The sequence below is a fragment of the Anabas testudineus genome, chromosome 17 (assembly GCF_900324465.2).
Source record: "Anabas testudineus chromosome 17, fAnaTes1.2, whole genome shotgun sequence".
Lineage (NCBI taxonomy): Eukaryota > Metazoa > Chordata > Actinopteri > Anabantiformes > Anabantidae > Anabas > Anabas testudineus.
The window spans coordinates 20,033,092-20,057,469 of record NC_046626.1 but is presented as its reverse complement, the minus strand read 5'-3'; the positions used below and the strand labels follow the sequence as shown (position 1 = coordinate 20,057,469).

The window sequence follows — 24,378 nt, the reverse complement described above, 5'->3', positions numbered from 1 at the left end:
GTGATCATTCAACTACTCTATCAAATATCTAATCAGCCCATCTCTTGGCAGCAACGTCATGCATTTAGGCATGCAGACAATTTGCTGCCGTTCAAACACAGGAACAGAATGTGGGAAAAAAGATCTAAGTGACGTCGAATGAATGAAGCTTGGACGGGCTGGTCTGACAACTTCTGATTTACTGTTGACTAACATACTGATTTACTGGGATTTTCAAAACACTTCTCTAGATTTTACAGAGAATGGTCTTAAAAAGGTAAGTGAGGTTATATGAGAACGGCCAGACTGATACGAGCTGATAGAAAGTCAACAGTAACTCTAATAAGAAGAACATCTCAGAACGACATGTTGAACCCTGAAGCAGTAGAAGTCCCCACTGGCTCCTGTCAGCTAAGAACAGGAAGCTCGGCTACGATTCACCTGTGGTCACTAAATCGGACAAAAACATTTGGAAAGTGTCTCGTCTGATGAGTCTCAACTGCTTTTTCAACATTTGGATATAAACAACATGACAGTGTGGCTCCATGCCTGTATGGTTGTGGTGTAATGGTGTTGGGGATATGTTTTGGCACCCATTGACCCCTTAGTACCAGCTGAGCCCTGTTTCCTGTTGTTGACTATTGGCTACTTGCAGCAGGATAACATGACTAGTTCAGTGTTACCTAATAAAGTGGCCAGTGACGGCATATTTACTGTCAGTGATGCATGATATTTATGCATTTTATATTAATATTTCTTATTTTAGGTTGCTGTGATTATATATGACTGCTCAATGATTCAAGTCGTTTTACCTGGTGCTTGAGGGAAATAGGCTCCAATCAGCTTGGTTCGCTTCTTCTCATAGCCCTTTTGTGTGATATCACCTAAAAAAGACAGAAGGAAAGACGGTTACTTTTTAAATTATTTTATGTAAAGTTTTCAAAGCTCTTAAAGATAAAAACTAATATTTAATCATAACAAAATGCTTTAAATGTTTGGCTGTGTGTTTGTGTGCAGCACCGAAATATTTCTATTCTACAAAAGATGCAATCGAAGATTAATAACATTGAGCAGTCATGACAGAAAGTTGTTTGACGTTTCCCACTATGCTTAGTCATTCTCTCTGCTCAACTGAGACCAGATGGTGCCGTTTGGCTGCATGTGTGTGTGAGCATGAATAAATTTGGAGCCCAAGGTACTGCAGGTGCACTTAATTCACCTTTCATGGTGCGATGAACCACCTCAAAACCTGCTGACCGAGTTCCTGTGGGAACTGATAAATCAAGCCAACAAAAAGAACCATCAGCAGATTTCCACAAAGCACAAGTGAAACAAAAAGCTTTTTTTTTTTTTTTTTTAACTGGTTCTTGGCACTGGGTTTTAGCTTCAGGGGAAAACCAGGCAGGAAGACTGTGCCACATTTTCAAAACTACTTCCCAGAAACAAGAGCCAGATTTTTATTTTTGGAAACTCAGTGAGTGATTGACAGTGTATGAACGTGTTTAACCATACGTGTATTAACATCAGTGCACAGAGCTGCAGGACAGAGTAGCAGGGCGAATTGGGGAACTGAAGACTCTCTGATGATGTCAAATTAAAAGAAGTCAAAACAAGAGGAGAAAGGAGCAGGATATCTGTTGAGTGGTGGTGAAAGGAAGTAAAGATGAAACTCCTAAACATACATATTACTAGTATTCTAGCATTCGACTAGTATCTAGTAAATATTCATTTTCCAACAGTGACACAGTCAGAAATGTAGTGACAGCTGTGAGCCTGCAGACAGTGACTGATGAGGTGCAGAACAATTGCAGTATTTTTCTAACTGGAGCATGACTAAGCAGAAAAAAACTGAAAATCAGAGTGAGGAGCGCTGCCCGAGTCGAGCAGTGAGAGATGCATGAAACAGACCTGAGTGACGTTAAATCTGCAGCGGATTTGTCGAACATGGAAAAAGCTGTTTGCGCGGCTGACTTGACAAATCCTTCTTAAACACACAAACATGTGACTAACCGGCTCGGATCAAGAAACCAACTGTGGGCACAGACGTCATCGGTGTCAGTGTCAGCTCCTTGTGTGTGTGTGTGTGTGTGTGTGTGTGTGTGTGTGTGTGTGTGTGTGTGTGTGTGTGTGTGTGTGTGTGTGTTTGATAGCATAAAGGCGACGCACATGGCAATAATTAACATCTCTGGTAGGGGATCCATCCACCCCGCAGAGAGAAAGAGAAGCTGGCGAATGCTTCAGTTTGTGTTTTAGCCTTTGAAGGAGGCTAAAACACATGGGATGAACAGAGGGAGGTCACACACAGACACTCTTATGTGAAGACACTGACATCATGCACTTCCAGGCCTTTAATCCAACCACCACACATACAGTACCTGCAGAACCGCAGCTCTTAGACAATAGGGATTTGCCTGAGAGCTACAGAGTTGTCGGACAGCTATTAGTTTATTTGTTATAAAAACACAGGTTTACCTGTAAACAGCGTCACCAGCTAACACCAGTCATCATAAAACGTCTGAAGGTGTGAACTAAATGTCCTCACAACAAGGATACTGAGCTAAAACACGTGTCCACACAACCACAGAAAGACACACCAACACAGCAACCATCTTCTTGACTTAATTTTCATCAGAAACACGGCGTCTGAGTGAAATGAACGTGTCAGTCAAAGAGAAAATTCAGTTAAATACAGTAACAGCTCCGTGTTCGCAACCGCGATCCAATCAGACAGCCTGACAGGCGGGCCGTCAGCCTGTCAGTCAGTGAGACAGAGACACTCAATCAGGCTGGTGACGAGACACTGTATAGAAAAACCAACACTTCTCCAAATGAAAAAGTTGTCAATTATTTGTCCTGACGATCAACAATCATTCTAGTCTCTAATATTAACTTGAAAACATCCTGCTAGTTTCTCAGACCTCAGAATGAGGAGACACTTGATGACGACGGAGGAATAAATATCTAAAAATAGACATGGGAGACGGAGGGATGACTCAGGCTCTGCCATTCCTCCAAACTCATTCCCTCCATGTGACTTCGTCTCTTAGTAAAAAACCTGGGTGATGCTGTCACAGACCATTACCCACAGACCAGGAGCAGGAAGGAGCCTCCTGTTCCTCCAAACACACACAGACTAACGCTGCCTCACAACATGTTTCATGCCACATTACTTTAGCTGGAGAGACTAAGAAGAAGCCTCTGGCATTAAACTAACTAAATCACCATGACAAAGTTAATATCGTTCTCAGTTTGATAGCTGACAAATTAATATCACAACTAGAAATCTAAACCTCTGACGACATGAGCTACATCGACTGTTTTGCTTTTTAGTGAAATAAGATGCACTCGACATGCCACAAACTGTGACTCAGAGTGATTCAGAAAAGCCCCTCCGCTCCCAACTATGATATCAGATGGATGGGGAAGTGTCAAACTTTTACGGATACAAATATTTTATAGCTAAACATCAAACTGTGCAGCGCTGCTTTTTCACTTTCCTCATTCAAACTGAAGGGAAAAGTCTGAGAAACACTTGTTTTTCTAAGTAGAAGCACCGTAAATTCAGTAGACAGTAAATTAAAGTAACAAAACTACGAGAACCGTGCAGGATTTAGTGCACAGCTCTCTTAGAGGCAGCCCACACCATGTAAGGCTCATTTCCAACTCCAGCCCAGCGCTCGTCTCCGAGCGCGGTGCTTTACATCATTGTGAAATGTGCACTCAGCAGCCTGATGACAGCTGTGTAACCTCACTATAAGCTGCCTATGAATTATTGACAATCAGACATATACATATCGCAGGCCGCACCGCCTGTGACTCTCTGCACTGACGTCACGCTCGTCCGCTCTTACTCTTGACCTCGAAGTCAAGCACCATGAGTAGCTGATGTATAAATACCAGCATCTGTGTGTGATCCAGACGTCACTATAGCAACTGATGATGAGACGACTAACAGATGATGTAATAACACAAAAAGGTGTAAATGAGCAAGAACCTGACGCTGAACTTACTTTTTACATTAGACACCTGCAGATTTTGTTGTAATGCGTTCACATGGACCCTTTGTTAAAGTGAAAAATCTTAATTTGTCACCATATAATCTTTTTTACAGTGTGCCTCCATGAACATGGTCATGAACAACATTCAGCACAACAACCTGACCGGCGCTGTACACAACTTAACAATTTAACTGGATCAATCAACCTTGGATCTCACCAACGCTCTCGTCACTGAATGGAAGGAGATTCCTGCAACCTGCAAGGTCAAAAGACTAAATAATCCATAAGAGTGGGAGCTGTTAGAGCAGCAGCTCTGCAGCCTTGGTGTTGTAACAAGATAGTAAACGAATCATGTATCAGTAAAATATGAATGTGTCCACATCCAAACGGTGCTCTGCTCTTCAAATCATCTCCCGTAGAGGGACAGTCGGTGTGAGCAGAGCCAGTTAGTACTGAAACAGCAGGGCTGAGCTTCCTTGACCATATACAGTATGAGAGAGAACAACAGAGAGCCAAGCGAGAGGCGAACTGAAAAACAACCATGACAAAGAAAGAATCAAATAGAAAAAAAAAAAGACAAATAAAAGAGGGAAAGTAGACAGCATAAAGAAAGAACAACGGAAAAAGTGACAATAATAAAAAAAGAAACCATGAGAGAGGAAGAGAGGAGTGTTGGAGCTAACTAACACCTAAAAAGGAAACAGAGTTGACTTTACTGTTTCCACACTGCAACAGTAGAGATGGAGAGAGGACAGAGACGGGGATTTAAAGTAGGACGGTTTGTGAGAAGAATGAAATGAACAGGACGGAAGAGAAACAGAGAGAGTGATAGAGAAAAGAGGGTGAAACAGGAGAGGAGATTTCCACCATGTGACTCTGGACCACTCAAATCTAAACATGCTACTGCACAGAGTCAGAGTGCACACATTATTTTCCCCATTGATTTAGTCCAAATAAAAATAATAGTATGCAGCACAGCAAAGTACCACAAAAGCAATAAGACGCACAAGACCACAAGAAGCGGCTGCAGGCTCTCATTAGTTTTACAGTTGTTTAGAGGATAATTAAAGTCACTAGAAATCAGTCATTACACACATGCATGATGCTACCCAGTAAAAAACGAGGGCACTTTATCTATAGTAGCAATAATCTGTATGATAAAAAACAATATGTGAAAACTACAGAGTCTGACTCCTCACACAGACTCACACTGAGCCTTGTATTCATAAAAACAAACAGACAGTTGAGCCAAGAGGAAACGCCCCAGGACTCCCCCTGGGAATGAGGGTAAGGAGAAAACACACACACACACACACACACACAAAATCCCAAGTGCAGGTGCTGTGTGCAGTTGGAGGCAGCAGGTGTTTACAGTAGCAACACGCTGAGTCAGGACAGAAACACACACACACACACACACACACACACACACACACACACACACACACACACACACACACACACACACACACACACTCACACACACACAGGAGAAGCTCACGTACACGACATCAAACCTGATTCTGTGCACTGTGTCACTGTTGTCCGGTGGAAATGTGGAAAAGCTCCAACACACTTACGTTGGTGCTTTTATTTTTTCACTGTGCTCAGAAACGAAAGCTACAAACCAAAAACCTGAACGCTGCCAGACTGAAAATGGTTGTTATACTTTGATTCCTGTGAGGAGGACATGTTGGAGTCAGTTTTTTGGCCTCTTTCTGGCTCCTTGATGTTTAGCAGTTCGTCTTCTTTTTATTTCCTAATAAACATTTACCAACTGTAGAAACTGAGCAGGAAAAACTGAAAACCACCAACGCTAACGTAATGTCAGGCGAGCAAGGAGCACACTGCTTGTCAAAGGTGTTATAATAACACTTTTCCCTTTGGGAGAGCAGCACGTAACACGTTTCTCCTCCTGGCATATCCAGCACAGTCTCATTATATATGTTGGATTGTAAGACGCGGTTTAAATGATTTATGGTCCATCCTGTGCACTCCTGGAAAAACAGCTCTAACTGCTGGATTTAGCTCCAGTAAAACCATTACACACTCTAAGAAGGTCTGGTTGGAAAGGTCTCGTCACGGTTTACACTCAACCACATGAAACGAGCAGGGAAATGAAATCTGTCTGCAACACGTGGCTTCATTAGTGAAGTCAGTTCATTAAAGTCAAAAATGAAGAAGTTCATTTAGTTCATCTTAGTAAACGAAGCAACAAGATCAACTGTTTATTACCTCCACTACTGAGAATTCCTCAATATTACTACTACTGTGACTATTACCACAAGTACCTCAGCTGTTATTTCTTAAAACACTGTTTCATCCTGTTCTTCATATAGTTTCTATTTTACTCAATTACTACTACAGATGCTACAACTGACTAAAACCAGGCCTGAAAGAAAAACTCATCTTATTTACTTACATAAAAGCGTTTCAATATTAGAAAAAACAAAAGTAAAAGTACTCCCTATGCAAAATGTGGAGCTAATTCAAAACGCTTTATGCAGAATACAATCAACTATTATAATTTTATCTCTTATTTCAGTTTAATCGTATAAATCTGCAAAGTAAAGGTGCAAAATAAATGTAACACAGTCCAACAGTCATTCATTAAAGTATCTTAAATTCATACTTACGTACAGAATTTGTCGACATGTACTTGACTCCCCCCCCCCACCGGTGACTAATGCTGCTACTGTTCCTCCCCCCTCCCACAGTAATGAAGGTGAACATCCTGTCGTGTGACTGGTTCCATCATCACTGCTGCACCTGCAGCCTCCTGCTGCTTAGTATTCAAACTGTATGTGTGGAGCTCTCACCAACATTATCATGGACACACACCAGAGGCAGAACAAGAAAACTTCAAAAGCAAGATTAGCATCAAGAACGGATGGAGGAAAAACACCAGGTCCAATTAAAGATCAGGATGTGAGGACACAAATACTGTGGACTGGATATTTATTAATGGAGGAGTCCTTTCTAAGATGAAAACTCATAATTACAGCAAATAATAGAAACAATAACTGACCTCAACGTGTTTTGAACGGATGAGTCACATTTAGCATTAACTTAATAAGTAAAGAATGAAAACACGTGTTGCTGTGTTGGGACACGGGACATAATGGACTCTCTGAGGGGAACACCTGTTCATCCTGAACACTGCATGAGCCTCAATGCTGTGACATCAGCACACAACTAATGTACAACATGGTCTTTGTTTGAACTGAAGCAGCTGCAGATAACATTAGAACAAAGCTGTCACTTACTGGAAGTCACAGTTTGACCTGAATGTCCACAGAACCTGGCACCAGATCCCAAACTGAACTCCACACACACAAAGAGGAGATAATTAAAGTACATCAACAAGTAGCTGGCAGCTTCTCCTGGTACACAGCTGCACTAATATTTCCAATAAACGCGCTTTTAAAACTCATTTAAGTTGTTGAACTCCGACTAAAAAGCTTCTTCAGCAAATACATCAACAATTAGGCCAATTACACCAAGACGCGCATGCGCGCGCACACACTCACACCTGGTTTCCGGCACCGAGGAGAGCGCAGAGAGACCTGGACCCGGACCCGGACCCGGACCCGGCTTCATGCTGCGCTCAGACCAGCCTCCATCCTCCTCTGTGGTCTGTCCGCCGCTCAGCGTCTGGAGACACTGGCTGCGCGCACACGCACACGCACACTCCTTCTGCTCGCTCTCAATTAACGCGCGCACACACGGAGCAGCACCTGGTCCACCGGCAGCACCTGGTCCACCTGCAGCACCTGGTCCACCTGCAGCACCTGGTCCACCGGCAGCACCTGGTCCACCTGCAGCACCTGGTCCACCTGCAACACCTGGTCCACCTGCAGCACCTGGTCCACCTGCAGCACCTGGTCCACCTGCAACACCTGGTCCACCTGCAGCACCTGGTCCACCGGCAGCACCTGGTCCACCTGCAGCACTCACACACAGGGATGAAGGAGTCTCTGACATTTAGCTGCTGAATCCTGTTGACACTCGTTCATCAGTTGGTTCAGTCCAGGAAGGAAAACACAACTTATATCGAGCCCCCCCCCCCCACATGTCTCCTCAGTTGGTGCAGTCCAACTTGCTGCCAGAACACCTGCCAGGTGACATCAGCACAACAAACACATTGGTTTGTTGGAGAACTTCACAGAGAGGTCACTCACACACACACACACACACACACACACACACACACACACTATAAATTAAATTAATTTAATTGAAGTGTCTGTTAACGATTATATACTGAACTATAACACACGACTCCCCAGTATCTAATGATCTACGTTATGGACACTTACAGTGTAATGTAAACATACACGTCCCAAGGGGGGGGTTACCTTTACACTACACTACGATTCCCCTGAGGTGTTACTACGGAGATAAATACCAACAAAACAGCAGAACTTACACAGTAATTTACACAATTCAATAGTAAACATAGAGTAAAGATGAGACGGTCGCCCAGACTGTGGAATGACGTAAAGACGTCCTAAGGATCCGGTCCAGTGGTTCCTCCTGGACGTTGTGCAGGTCTGAGCCACAGGAAGCACATGTTAAGCTTATTGCTGGCAAAGGCGGCTCAACTAGTTACTAAAAAAATGCTCCTGTCAATTAAGACACGAGAGATCAGGACTGTTTCATCATATTAGAAATGGTTTGTTGATATTTGGTGATCATCAGTTTTTCCACTGTCTGTTTTCTTCTATATTAAACAATGAGAATTTGTTTTGTGTTTGCAGGGTTCATGTTTAGAGATCAGGAGACAGCAGATGTCAAAGATGAACTAAAAATAAACTCATGTAACTTCAGTGGATTCTGGCAAAATTTAAAAATACAATAAATATATTAAAACCTGCATCACTGGAACATTCAAATGAACCAACGAGCACCACATCCTTCAACATTAAGGGGCAAACGCAGTTTTCTGTTCATAGAAGAAGAAAAACCTCCACGACATGTTGCATATTTCTTTAAATTCCTTTCTACCCAGTGGAAGTTGTGCCACCGGCTGTAATGACATTCATTTCCTAAGAAGTCCAACTTATCAGAACATTCCCACGCTTAAAATAAAAACAGAGACAATAACTCTGCCCACAGTTCTTCTAAGACTGGAGGTCATCATGTCTAATTATCCAGCATCTGATGCCCATCTCAAAACAGATCAGGAGCACTGTGAAACGATGTCTTATTAAAACTAACTAATGTGACAAGTAGAGATCCAAACATTTCCAGATTATTAATGTGATCCCTCAGAAAACAAATCCTCCAGAGTGATTTCATTTCCTGTAGCTGAATTAAAAACAGACAGACAGCGGTACGTGCAGAGTGAGATAGTGAGAGATGGAGGTTTCCTCCGCTGGTTCGGTCATCTCTGCGGTCAGGAGAGTCTGTCTTCTCACGACGCCGAGCTTCAACAAACTGACCTACATGTCAGGGAAAGTCCCGGTTTAGTAGAACGGCTTGTGATGCAGACTGGGTGGTGGTCAAGGATTTGGGTCACAGGGTCACTTTACAGCAGATCACCCAGGCTGAGCGTCTTTTGTCTGTTACAGTAGATTAAGATTTGGTTTATGGAGCCTACATGCTTGGTTACAGTGGCCTACGGCGTTAGGAGCATTTATACCCGTGTGTCTATGTCGCTCTGCCGTCACATCACCAAAATGTGATTTGGAGACGCGGTTTCTACGGCACCGTGTTCAGGTTCTTAGTCACAGAGTTTTTGTACTACAAACAAGAGGGAAGGCATCAGAGGACGAGGTCTGTACGACCACTACATGGCTCCACAGGACCTACTCCACACCTATGGTGTAGAATTAACTTGGATTGGAAGAGTCAGTAAGTGTAGAAAGACGTCCTGAACTGATGAAGGTGGTGTAACAGTATTTGTGCATCTCTGAGACATCTAACAGCTGTACAAATGTTAGCTATGGTGAAAGTCACTCCCATCATGTAGATAAGACTTCTATCTTATATGGAACCAGTAAAACTAGTGTTTGCTGTGGGACGACCGGGGAAACCTGTTTCATGTTTATCCAATAACGTTTCCTGTGGAAGGCTGCGCTCTTTGATGAAAGGAAACATGGGTCAGACTTTAGTTTTTAAATATGTACAACACGATGGTTCTCCAAAGAAGCCTGGAAGCTCCACAATTGGAGTGTACTTGAATTCCTAACTTCCCCTGATTTTGTATCACACAATCTAAATTGATGAGTTAGCCCATCTCTCAGAGTTTCCCAGTCCATCCATGCACATTTGATGCTCTAGTGAACACTTTGAATCAAAAATGACAGTGTCACCCCGTGCTGCAGTGCACTTTAATAGTTCCTGGACAACAGTACGTCTCTATGGCTCATGGAGTAGGATGAATCAGGTCCTGGAAACATGCACAGTAGACCTACTTCTCTTTTTTCTCGCTTTTCAAACCTGGTATTTACAGTGTGATCAGAACCTGCTCTGTGTTAGGGTCGTGTCAGTCACAAACAGATTAGATCCTGTAGCCAGTAAAAATTTGCCAACTGAAAATGGATTCTCAGATATTTTTAATACAACACCAGACACAGAGACGATTAGAAAATGTTTTGAATGAAACGTGACTGTGTGCGTGTGTGATTTTGTGTTTGACCCACAGACCAGTATCCTGCAGCCAGTAAGAATTTGCCTAGAGGAAAGAATCCTAAACACACCTGAATAACCTTTAATGCTCAACACTGCTGAGTGTTCGTGCTAACGCACACGATCACACGTAAAACCTGCACCTGTGCTTCAGGTACTGGCTCTCATTTATTAGCCTGAGGGCTGAGACAGTCACACACACACACACACACTGTTGTTTACTGTACCTCTCTCATCTTTAAATAGACAGTTTGTCTGCAAAAATATTAACTCGCTTGTTGCAAAATAAATTGACATTTGACCTCCTTGTGAAGAGGTGTGGGTCAATGAAAACTACAAGTGCATCTAAAAAAAAGAATCATAAAAATGTCTTTTTGTAATTTAATTGAAAAAGTGAAACCAACAGATGACATGAGTAAAACGTACTCATTAGAAAAGGCTGAACTCCCCTGTCACGTTCAGGTAGTGTTTGATGACTCGTCTTTTAACTACAGTCAAGCTTCAGCCTATGAAACACCGGCTTGTCACTTGTTATATCGTCTTTGAACATGCACAGTTCTGTACATCTAGATAATTAGTGTCCAACGCAACAACATGCATGGGAAATTGGCTACAGACCTGTCTCTAGTGGTGGTAACTATCTCCACCAGATGTTACCTGGTGGTAAACTTATCATCACCTGAAAGAACTCTGATTTTGCTCACTCGTTTTCCTTTAACCCAAATGGTGACAAATAATCTCTGAATCCATCATCAGCCGTCTACATCGAAGAAAGGAACCACTTGAAAGCTCTTTAGGTGAAACAAAGATCAAAGATATAACCCAGTACGAGCTGGCATGAGAGGAAGCGTGCACCCCATCACAGTAAAGATCCAATAGATCACTGCAGTCGATAACCTACAGAAGTGCTGCATTATCAAGGGAGCCGTGTGCGTTTCACACTCCTTCAAACAAAAGCTGCTTTAGAGAAAATGAAAATGGGACTTTAATGCCCTGTAAGGCTATTGGCTGTGTGTGTGTGTGTGTGTGTGTGTGTTTAAGTCTTATCAAACCCTGCTAAAAGCTACTTAGAGGGAACCCACAAGAGCGACCGCACAGACTCGAAATAGAAGCACACTTCCCAAAATGCACATGTTTAAATGGAGCCCACGTGCCCTCGTCTGGGTCGTTCGAGGTCTACAGAACTTTATGATGCTGCATCATAAGTCAGAGCAATCTCCTCCTTAAAGAGCAGGAGGTCAAAACAGAAAAACGTTTCTGCTGCGGAGGTGAGGTGTGTTTATTTCTTACCTGCACTGTGGATAAAAGAAGGAGGTTCTTTAGTTATATGGGCAAAACTCAATTAATACTGTTGACACAACTTTTACTGTGGCATTTACCTGGAAAGGTAAAAAATTCTGTATTAAGGTTCCTCGCTGTACTGAGGGGAGAAGATGAAAACAGCAGCTGTGTCACTTTACCAACCTTTAAAAACCACCTCTCAAACGGGAGCGAATGATAAAACTGAAGTGAACGGAGTGAAGTCTCTGTGTGTTAGCAGATGTTTCTTCTGCTCTGATGATTAAGAGTTTGGCCTTGATGTTAGAGACTGATTCAGACAGCGGAAGTGAAAAAGAAGCGCTCTCTCCTGCCTAAAAGAACTAAAATCTTCTTTGAGAAAAACACTGGAGGTCCTGATTGCTTTGGCAGACATGCTGCGTTGGCTGACAGACAGCTGTTGCACTGGGCTGCTCCCCGCTGTGCACGTCTACGTTAAACAAACAACAACACTGATATTCAGCACATCGCTTCCAAGAATAAATGAAGATGTGAGAAAAAAAGCATTTTGGGAAATTTTACAACCTCCGTTACCAAAACCACTAACTAATTAAAAACACCTACAGGCACCTCTGCGCCTATATCACATCAATCATGACCTCGCATCAACAGCCAAAAGAAAAGGGCTTCCTCCTTAATTCAATTACATCCGCCAGCTGCAATCCGGAGAAAAGGAGGAGGAGGAAGAGGAGGAGGGGGAGAAGGAAGTGTTGACCTGCACTTTGGCTGTCAGTGTAGCTGACTGTGATCTCAGGGGGGAACAGAGCGGCTAAGGAGCTGTGTTAGCCAGGAAATGTACAGCGCAGCACAGAGAGGTGCAGGGCTGAGCAACAGCATCCCTTCAATGGGTATTCAGTATAACTCACAGTGAAGCTGCATCAGAATTAAGAAGTAACCTGCCAAAGGTTCTCTGTTTGTACCCAACAGGTTTGTGACTACTGTTAGGATATGTTGCGCTATTCCTAAATATCATAATTTCACATGTGAGTGGTAAAATGCAAGTGTTACTGGAATATTCTATATATATATATATATATATGAATAGATAGATAAAGGTTTGGAGGATCTACCAAAAGAACTGATGGGAAACCTACACAGAGCTGTCGTTCATGAATTCAATTTTAGAAATAAAGACAGTGAAGAAATGTCTGTTAGAAGAGTTCCAATACAAACCAAGTGGCTCTTAAATATATATTGACAATCAAATCCGAGGCCCATGGCAACAGGATGGATTCTGCACAGACCAGATGTGTTCACGTGTTCAAATTAAAGGGCTAGTTCAAATATTTAGAATAAGTCTGAATGTCTGAATGGGGGAGAGGGACTATTGAGACTCTCGGCAGCACCATGCCTTAATGCAGTCCTTCAACAATAAACAGAAGTCCAGCTCAGAGGCCACCAGCAGGTGACTGGTCGTGTACAGTACATGTTCCAGCTATGAAGCGCTCAGTTAGGTTTCCCTGGATAAATACAGCTTCAATAAGTACAGGTTAAACCCCTCTAAAGCCCTGTGGACGGACGGCTGCGCTGTGGTCAGTGAGTAACTTGTTGCCAGTTTTTCTGCTCAGTTCTGGATTACTTTGCTATTTTGGGTTTGAAAAACATCACTGTCCAAAAAGCACAGATGCACAAACTCTCTGTGCTGTGGACACATTGTAGTGATCCAGCAGATTCTGCACACACACAGTAGAAAAGTAAATAATCCAGTGACTTTGTAAAACCACCACGCTGCATTAGCTTCTTACACCCAGATTCCAGATTTGACTGATTTCCAAACAAAGTCCTCGAGCCAGAAATCGCCTCTTCCTGCCAAATGGCATTCTGGGTAGCAATATAAGCCACGAGACATCTACGAGGACGTTTGTGTTTTCTCTCATCACTATGCACACAGTATGCAGCTTTTCTGAAACTGTTTTAGTAGAACTGTATCAGCCACGTTTTTAATCATGCATCACACCATGGATCAGTGTGTCCACACGACCCGTCTGTTAGTTTGAGGGTCACATGAACTAAACACGACCCGAAGTGTATTTTTATGCTTCAGGACTATTTTTGTTTGCTTCCATTGCAACAATATGTCATAGAGCTAGGGTTACAACACGTAACCAACATTGTGTATGTTGTATATTTTTATTATATATTATTATATTCTCACGATTAAACCGATAAAAACTAAAATGTAAGGTTGTGAATGGTAGTTATTTGTCTAGTTGGCTTCTATTGGCTGATGGTAAACAGCACTTTCAGTGTACAAGTGAACACTTTCTTCATCAGTTTAGAGTTCAAACATTATTACAGGCTTTACAGTCGTGATGCCACTGAAGCCACATTAAAAGCAGTGCCACAAACTGTGCCTGTGTTTCAGGGCTCTTCACAAACCTAAAGTTGCCAAAACTTTACTCGCATTTTAAACTAAGTGACAGATGAAGCATGAGACTGTCGACCAGTGCACCACTTCAACCCTCCAGGACCTAACCGCTAGTGACAACTTCTCCTTTAAAACATTCAGGCTCTGTCTGGCCTGGCATGGAGCGAGCTGCGGAGGTATTTCCATGTGCTGCCAAGAGTCAGCTGCAGAGCTGCTTGGCGAGGCCTGTGCGTTCCCCCGGTGCTCCACCCAGCGGCCCCGAGCATGCCGACCAAGAGGAAATGCCAGCGTGCGCTGCTAAAACAATGTGGTTTTAATCTGAGAGGAGTTCAGGACTTTAAAACTACAACTCAGTTTCTCCCTCAGTCTTTTTTTTTTTTTGGTAGCTCTCTCTCATGGCTTTGTCAAAAACACACTTTCTCTCCTGAGGTTCAGTCAGCAAAGACCTCTTTTTCCTCTCCCCGTTCCCCTTTTGTTCTCCTGCTTTGATCATCTCCTTTCCTCCCTGCCATTTCAGCTCTTTTGATAGTCCTGACGTGACTGTCACTTCTGGACTCCCACACAGTGTGGCGTGTGGAAGAGTGCTGAAGTGTGGAAACACAGAGACTCCCTTAACCCCGACGCCTCGCTAGTCATATTCCAGGCCTCGTCCCAAATCAAACATGTCTGCAAACATTAATAATAGGTGGAGAGAAATAAAGAAAGCTTGTAACAATGCTGAGTGAGAGGAGATCAAAGTGGGATGGTTAAAAAACACAACTGAAGGACACGTTAGACGTCTTTTCCTGTCAGATGTGAATGAGTTTGTGTAGCTGAGATGTCCCACTGGCCTTCCCAGAGAAATGTGAGCTTTAGCTTGAGAAGCACAGTTTTGTTTTGCACTCTTCATCGCAGGATGATGAGTGAGGGTGATGTCAGAGCGAGCTGGGTTTCTTTCTTTCTTTCTTTCTTTCTTTCTTTCTACATGTCATCTTCTCATAAACAGAAATCACAATTAAGAGAAGCAGTAAAACTTACTGTGACTCCCACATACAGTATTTCCCTTCAGCAACTCATCCTACACTATCCCATCCCACTTAATACTGAGGTTATGAAAGAAAAACACTCTCATTCCCTACAGAGCGGAGCAGATTTAAAGCTGTGTGGCAGCAGAAATATGAAATCCGAGGGCGTAACAACTAAAACAGCCTAATGTGACCACAGGAACTGGGTGTGAAATACTGGCTCTAAAAACTGGTTGAAATGTTGCCAGCAGGGTGAACTGATGGTAAAATATGTAGGTTAAGAAAGGTCACAGCTGCCAGTCTGCTGCAGGAAAGGTGTCATATTGTCCTTGAATAGGACAGGGTTCAGTCTCAGCATTGGTAAAGACATGTCTTCTGCTATAAGTCCACAACAGTCTAATCCAATCTTCAGGATACTGTAAATGATTTGTGGTCTTTGAACTTTCAGGAGAGGTGTGATGCCCTAAAGGCTAGTGGAATTTGTTTTTCAGTTGATAATGATGCTCTCAAATCATAAACAAAGACAAAAAACAATAAAAAACATTTAGTAAATGGATCACCAGTAGTCTTTCAGGGCTTCTGTACTGAGGTCATCTGAAAGACTAAATATTTGGACCAACAGCCCTAATAACGTCTATTGTGATCACACTGACAACATCCGCTATGTGCGAAAGCCCTCGTTCCTTCAGCCAGACATCATCCACATACAAATCTACACACTCGCTTCAAGCAAAGATCAACGTGAAGCCCTTTGAGACAACCGATATGAAACGGATATAAACTCATCACACTCAAGATGAGATAATAAGACAAGAGAATAATTGTTTATTGTCATTATGCAGAAACATAATGAAATGTCCCTGGGTGGATCTCGTCAAAGAGAATTAAACACAAACACACACAATAACAACAGTAATAAATAATGTGTGCAAATAATATTCACAATAGTAGCAGCAGTAGAGATGTAGTGGGATCATAGGTCATGTCAAGTGTGTTCAGGAGAGGAGGTGTGTCTGTGTGCATGAAGGGAGGGAGGACATGGATTAATTAACTGAGAGGTTTATTAAAAAAACTGATGAATAGCAGTTGTCATGATATTAAACATTAATGATTAAAGTTTTTCTCAGCTGTGACTTCAAACTGAATTCATCCAGGTTCTGGACACTTTTCCATTGATAATGAACATAATAATTTCTGCAGCCTGAATTCAACATTAACTTCATAAAAGCAGCACCTCCTGAAGGAGGATCTTTCTTCTGAAGGTTTGAGCCACTATAAGTGGATTTTGTATTTCTATATGAATGTTCTACTTCACTGCAGCGTTTCCAACAGAAAACAATGATGCTTCTTATAAAATGCAGTTGCTGTTATATATGCTGTAATCATTAGTTTTACCTTGACACGGTCTGTTTACCTGCACAGACAGCACTCAGTCTGTTGTGTCCAGTCAACGCTCAAATCACAGCTCCACCTTGTCCATAAAACCTTTTGTGTCACTACTTATCTCTTCAAACTTAAATAATGCTCACAGCACCTTTGGGTGAACGCTGTTCCTCCGTCTTGATTTGATTCACTTACTTTCTCAGCACTAGAGCACACTGAGCTGAGTTTATCCTTCTAAATGCACAAACAGAATTTGCCTCTTTTGCAACATTTTCCTTCCTCAGCAGCAGCAGCAGACGGACGGACACCCTGTCTCTACCTCGGGCTCATTTACATTTAGATGAGCCCATTAAGATCCATAAACTACCAAAACCACCACTATTACCCCCTCCACCACACAGGATTTCCACAACCTTCTCATTCGTCTCAGGTTTCTTTTTAAAGGTAAAAAATAATAAAGTCCAGCTGGACGATTTGGGGGATTGTGGTGCGCTGAAGTGAATCTGTGTCGAAGAGAAGAGGTGACGGAGGGCAGCGTGTTGTGCAGATAGAAAAATAAATGTCTTCTCTTTCCTCCTCATCCACTTTGCCCTTCCTCTCTCCATCTCCTCCTCCTTTTTCAGAGGGTGGCAGCTGGAATCCCACCTCCACTAACATGAACTGATGATGGTGGAACAAAACTAATAAGGTGTTAATTGAGATGGACGGCGATCAAAGACAGATGGAGAATCAGACTACAAATGCATTGCGGGGCTTTTTTATATTAGTACATGAGAGCTCATGAAAACAGTTCCCTTTAAGCACTTTTCCACTCCATGGTATCGGCTCAACTTGACTCTATGGAGCTAGAGGAAAAAGTATGTGAACCACCAACCATACGGTACAAATGTCCAACAAGTTCTGTGCCGACAGTTTACATAACAGCCTCAGCGCCCTCACCAGCCACAGTTCTGTCCCTGTTGCTTCTCTCCTTTTGACGCCATATGTATGGTACATGGAGACGAGGGGAACAGGGGAGGAGGAGGACGAGAGTGGAGGAAGAGCGGCTCCGATATCATTACATTCTCTACATGAGCAAAATGCCCGGGAGGCTCCTGCCTGCTTCTCCCTCTGTCCCCTGCTGAGAGAGCATATGGGTGTTTGAGTACATGCACACACTCTGTATTTTTCTTCCTCCCTCTCTCCTGCTCTCTATCTCTCAAGATTTCAGGTTTCTAAAATGGATTTATCCCACAGGGTCGCTCAGGGCTGCTCCCATAAGCCACTGCTGCACTGAGAGATGGAGAGAAGTAGAAGGAAGACAAGACAGAGAGCAGAGCAGGGGAGGGGAGAGGCTGTGCAGCACATTTGGAAGATATTTACAGTCATTTATTTGTGTTTTTTTCTTGATAAACTGCTGCTATGCTCAGGCTCTTCTGGCAGCTCGGCTCATGTAACATTCATGCCAATAAACGCTAATGAATTCAATTCAATCGAGAGGGGAGGCAGAGAGTGATGCAGCAAAAGACAGCGAGACACACACACACAAACACACACTGAAGGACTCACACACCGTGACTCCCCACCTTTACAACTTGCCTCACAGCAGCTGCTCCATTTCATGCTCAAACAAAAATCAGACCGATCGATGGAGAAAAGAAGAAAAGTAAAAAGAAGAGAGAGAGAGAGTCATGAGTCGTGATGCGTTCACCACAGCAAATGTTCCAGCCCCGTCGACCGAACCAAGACACACACTGAGCCGCGCCTGCAAACTGTTTCCATCTCAGAGGCAAAAGCTTTCCATTGCAAACACACAGCAGTGCAGGTGAAGAAGCAGCCGACGCCATCGTGGCTGCTGCGGCAGCAACAGGTGGTGCTTTGACAGTTTTACCTCTTGTGCTTGTTTTCTGTTAATTCATCGATGAAAGATATGAGATTCAGGAGAGTGTGAGTTCAGAAAGACGAGCTTCAATCTGCCACGAAACTAAATCACGTCATTTATTTCACTGTGTCCTAATCAGCTTCTGTTGTTCGAGCTAATTCGGAGACCAATCTCTGAACAAAAGGCTCGATCTAGAGGGACTATCACTGCTGAAACATCAACACAACTGCTCCTTTTGTGCAGCTCACTGTTGTGTCTGATGTTTTTTTGTGCTGGAAAATCTCGACAGACGTCTGCTCACGTGCATCAGTCCAACACTATATACGTAGTATCTGCAGCAGGTGACCCACAGCGAAGCCAAACCGCGCCCCTGTATGAGGATGGTTTGGACTGTCAGGAATGAATTTCTGCTGTTGTTGTTTCTGGTGGTTTATGGGCACTGAAAAGAGGAGAGTCTTTTAATTCATGTTGCATCAGACTTTGCCCCAGGCCAGAGTGTAGCAGTACTGGCATCAGTAGTAGTACAAGTACGCTTCATGTAGTTTGGAGCTCAGTGTTTTTTTTTTACAGAAGGGAGAAAATGAGAACAAGTAAAAGCACAAGGTTGAATCTGAGTGAGGACACAAAGTGAGTAAACACACCAAACAAAGTAGAATAAGAACGAGTCTGATGTTTTCCAACAGCGTCGGCCAACCAGCGCCAGAGCTCCAACAATTACTACGACTACCACTCCCTCTACTGAACACACACACACACACACACACAAATACAGAAAGACGTTAAATAAAAATGACATCACGCTGAATGTAACTGGATTAGAAACAGACTGTTCTGCATTACAGTTCACACTTCACTGCACAGTAACAAGACGTCGCTGCTCTAAACATGTGATGATCCAGGTGTGTGTTGTGTGTGTGTGTGTGTGATACATATTGATGTATGTGTGAAAACAGGATGTTAGAAACAAGCAGAGGGAAACTGAGCAGCTGACCCAGTCAGGATACAGACATCCTGATGAGTTACAAGCCACACACACACACACACACACACACACACACACACACACACACACACACACACACTCATGCTAAGACAAATAGTCACTGTTCTCCATCAAGGCGATGACATGTTAACACAGAGAAGCACAAACCAAGACACACATACCGCTCACTGACCTCAGTCCTCCTGGGGAGATAAGTGCTAGTCGAACAGCTTTAACAATAGGCCTTCAATTCCCATAATCCCACAGGGAGACAGGCTATTTTAAACCATTGGACATTGCAGCGCTGTAGAACAGTTTTCTTATTTTGCACTGAAGCACAATAAAAACTTTAATTAGACGCTGTAGCTGAAACTAGGACGTCAAAATAAAGCATCAAATTAAAATCAGTCACCGGTTATTTTAAATTTAAATTCAAGTTGTCACAACAACACAAAGACGAAGGACCTGTGACAGAGCAGGTTATTATGGGTTGGTGGATTTACATCTACTTCTTTCTTTTCTCTTTTTTAGATTGTTTCTGCTTTTTTGATGCTTCTTTGGTCTTAAATTGAAAGTTTGACATTTCTTTGTTCTGGTTTCTTATTTTACATGTTTGATTCTTCTGCTGTGAAATTAAATATAAAAATAAAATGAATAAAAGAGGGGATATTCAAATGTAGGTTTATTCCCAGCCAGTGTATTGATCATTTGTTATGTTATCAGCAATTTCAAGACCCTTAGTTCTTCAATAAAGTCAAAGCCGTGGTCCCCTGCAGCAGGATTAATTTAAGGATAAAAAATAAGCAATAAAACGCTGAAAACACTTGAGTGGAGATTTGAAACCTTCTGCATTAAAGTACAGATCAAAACCGCTGTTTAAGTCTCCGCTGTGGTGGGATTAGGTGGTTTGTTTAGAACATTAGCAGCTGCATTTAATCGTTTTAACCTTCACGCTGAACTCTACATGTCGACAGGTGACACTGGGGAACATAAGTAGTGAGTATCTACTCTAGGTGAGACGTACAGTTCTGTACACAAACAGATGTATGGATCTCACACACACACACACACACACACACACACACACACACACACACACACACACACACACGCGCAGCATCTCTTCTCCAGTTTATTGGGAACAAGAGGCTAAAAGAGCTGAGACGGGGAGATCCCAGCTGAGCTCAGCCTGAACAGTAATCCATCCATCACTCTGTTCCTCCAAGACAAACCTCAGCCCTGTATCTCCCACTTCATCTGCTGCCACACACAGAGCACAGGTACTGTACTGAGGTGAGTGTTACATGGGGAAGTGACCTGGTGCAGCTGCAGGGAACAGCTGGGGATGAGGAAAATTAACTTTCTAATATCTTTGTGTTGACACAGTGACAGGAAGTCTTTATGGTGAGAGGTAAGTGCAGTTTCAGGTGGGATTCAGATTAAACGACTTTAGAGAGTCCTGAACTCTTCTTCCACCTTCCCTGTCAGAAAATAGCTACTTTCATTAGATTTCCTGGTTTCTAAAGGTCCAGTTTGATAATTCCAGTCTATGTGTTTTGAAATAAATCTAAATTAGTGCTGAAAACTGAAATAGCTGACGTGCATGTACAACACTGTTTTAGCTGCACCAGCTTCACATTTTGCATTTTGATTGTTCCTGTGCTGTGACGCCTCTGTGTCGAATTGCAATGATCTCGATATAAACACACTCCGCTGCCTTCTGCTCCCACAAAACCGTTTCAGATCCAACAGTTTATTGTCCGAGAGGCACCGTAAAGAGTGTTATCTGCTCCTGAAAAGCCGCCTGTTTGGCATCAGAACAGAGACGAAGGCTTTCTACGTCCTCTCAGCATATCTGAAACCGGAGCTCGAGGGGTTTGCCCCTCAACCCCCTGAGGCAATGAGAGAAACACAGCAAAGTAAAACGGTGTTCAGCCACATCTGCAGCTCCGGTTGGTTGTTTGTCGCAGGACTCCAGGGGGACTGAGGAAGTGGTACACTGTGCAATGAAAGTGGAAGAATCCACGTATTAAATTACCTCTATCCATTACACTGCACCAAATCCCTGCAGTACTTAAACATGAGGGCAGATATGGTTGTTCTACTTGGAGGAGACGTGCAGAGATGATACCAGTTAGGGTTATGACTATAAAAAAGAAATAAGGATCATTATTACCTCAGCACTACAGTGCTCTACAGCTGCAGCCCCAGAACATGCAAAGAAGCCTGGATGACAGATATAAACATATAAGAGAGAGACGTTTAAAGAAGCTTTTTTATTAAAGGTAAAGTGTCTGAATCTCAGCAGGAATTAAATTAACTCGTGTTCTCAGGCTCGATCCATTGTCCTCATCTGCCATTATAGCTGAACAACCCAGTAACCCCTCTGCTCCCGCTCATCTCCTCTAATTACACTCTCTCATTTAAGCCCTACATGCTTCGGAGAGGACGACACATCGGTGGTTCCTTCGCAGCAAAAGTCGTAATGAGTCCTGTAAAATCATGTGCTGTAATATGAGGCGACGCTGTCAGAGAACAATTTAAGCACTTAATTTGTCCTGAATTAACTTTGCACTGCAAAGTACATCAGACACAGCAGTTCCATACAAAGTTGGACATGTTGTCCTATAATTTCATGACATATTAACCATTATTAAGCCTGGATGACCCATTCCAGTTTCTGACTCGAAAAAAACTCAGAGGAAAGCAGAAAGATCCCTCCTGTTTTAAAGCAGGAGATAATGTGTGAACTGTTTGTTAAATCACACAGCTCACTATTTGGTTGGGTAGATAAAAGCTAGATTTCATAGACATCTGATGAACAAGTTAAGCTTTTTAGATCCTTTGACTCTCAGATGATGGATGTTTGGGTGAATTTGACTGAACTACCAGGTTGAGTTTAGTCCACAGCAACAGAACATGAAGGAGAAATAACTCAAACTGTATTCGAACTGAGTCCTTTAAAGCTATTCAGCCATCACCATGTAATTTATAAATACTTCATACACTAGTAGTCACATCAATTAGACAAGTGAAGCTAATTTTCCAACAACAAACTAGGAGCTCGATAATTAGCCTTTAAACTTTGTTTAAATCTTTGCTTGTTATTCTCCTTGTGAAGCCGTTGGGGACAGTTTTTTCTAGGTTAGGCATAAAATCAACAATTTAAAATGCCTCTTTTGGATATATAGGATATATAGGACTCCAGCCGTCTGCTTATTGCGTAACAGTTGGGAACGTCTGGTGATGCTGATCCTGAAAGAGTTCGATCTTTGATGTCTCAGCTTGAGAGGAGGCCAGAGGTGAAGGTGTCGTACCTCCTCTCCTCTCTGTCAGCTGCCAGCGCTCCGTCACACCAGACAAGATTAGTAACTACTGCAGCTGAAGCCAACAGAGATAACAGCGAGAGCTTAAGAGGCAGAAGAAGAACTAGATGGTCACCGACAGCATCAGTTATTCTACAACCTTAAATAGGAACTGAGGGACTAAATGAAAAGAGAAATAATCAGTCCTCCTGTTCACTTCCTGTCTCCCTGCACTTGTCATGTTGAACTAATGTTGATCATAACAGCAACAACGACACGATGCGTTCCTCTGAAAGATGAGTGGATGTAAGCGTAGATGGAAGAGTCAAGTTGTGGTCAGCAGGTGGTCGTCTGAAGGGAATGTGATGACAGACTCACAGAGGAACGCGTGCTATGCTCTTAATGCAGCGCTCTGCTTACAGTTGTAAAACACTGGGTGACGTGCACCTCGAGGAGCAGCTGAGCCTGTTCTCTCCAACACACATCAACACACATTGAAAGGGTTGAGCCCCTCACCGGCTCCCTGTCCATGTCGGACTTCAAGGTGCTTCTAATAACATATCAAATCAAACATGGGCTTCCCCCTTCACACCTGATCTGATCTCCTTCAACCTTATATTCAATCACATCCTATCGGCTCCAGTCCAGATTCACCTCCCTGCTCATGTCACACGATCTGACACAGTTCACGTCTTTGAATCTAATGTTATAACAACCTTCTGATCGTTGAATATAGTCCATGCAGCCCTACTCTAATTTCTCTTGAGCTTCTTCCTTTCTGTGCATCCATCAGCTGTCCTCTCTCTCTCCCCTTGTTGTCTCTTTGCAGATGGGTTGGATTTAGATCGTAGTCCCCCAGGACCCCGAGCATTCCTTGTCTCACTCTCTCACCCTTGTGTTGCTCTTCCTCAAGTTTTTTTAGTTCTTTTTACCCATTAAGGTTTATGTTGTTTCTGCTCAACCGATTGTGAAGCACTTTGAGGCAAATTTGTGTTTTTGACACTGAGTTATATAAATAAGATCGTTTTCAGCTTCATTTAAGTGATGATACATAGCTGCAACCAAACCAGTACAAATACAGTTCATAGCTGTGAACCATCTGAACCCGTATCAAATTTAAGCTGAAATATAGCAAGACAGTCCTCAACAGGGGGAAAAATAATTAAATAATTAAAGCTACAAGGAAAAAAGAAACTGTTGTATTGGCAGGACGGGGTACTCTGAGCTTTTCCAAAAAATCCTGGATACTTTCAACAATTCTTCTAAAAATACTCAAATTAAATAAATAAATCAGTGCTAAACATTTTTTTACATGGTTTCCATCTGTGTTGCTAACTAACAAGTGACAAGAGATACAAACAAAGCTGAGCCCCCAGGGCTCCTTGAACAGACTTAAATCAGTACTTTCTTACTAATATAAGAATCCCCACTGCATTAGTTAGGGTTAAACAGTGAAGCTAAACCACTGCAGCAGCCAGACAGGACAGATGAAATAACTTTACCTTCCTGAACATGCCGTATATCTGTCACTCTGTGGGACGTGAACCG

At 42.8% G+C, this 24,378-nt stretch overlaps 1 protein-coding gene across 5 annotated transcripts in view; it reads right to left on the bottom strand.

The window, feature by feature from the left end:
* LOC113171999 (disco-interacting protein 2 homolog C) overlaps nucleotides 1-24,378 on the bottom strand; it is a 128,064-nt gene that overhangs the window by 54,321 nt on the left and 49,365 nt on the right. For 2 of the 5 annotated variants that reach the window (XM_026374756.1, XM_026374757.1), the window contains exons 1-2: nucleotides 1,199-3,251; nucleotides 792-863 (exon numbers count right to left, since the gene is read on the bottom strand). In XM_026374756.1, the coding sequence (XP_026230541.1) occupies nucleotides 792-863; nucleotides 1,199-1,400 (274 nt within the window). In that variant the 5' untranslated portion in view covers nucleotides 1,401-3,251. Of the gene's footprint in view, nucleotides 1-791; nucleotides 864-1,198; nucleotides 3,252-6,613; nucleotides 6,648-7,243; nucleotides 7,446-24,378 lie in introns of those variants that run through there. The other 3 variants (XM_026374760.1, XM_026374758.1, XM_026374761.1) reach the window with 3 other exon arrangements.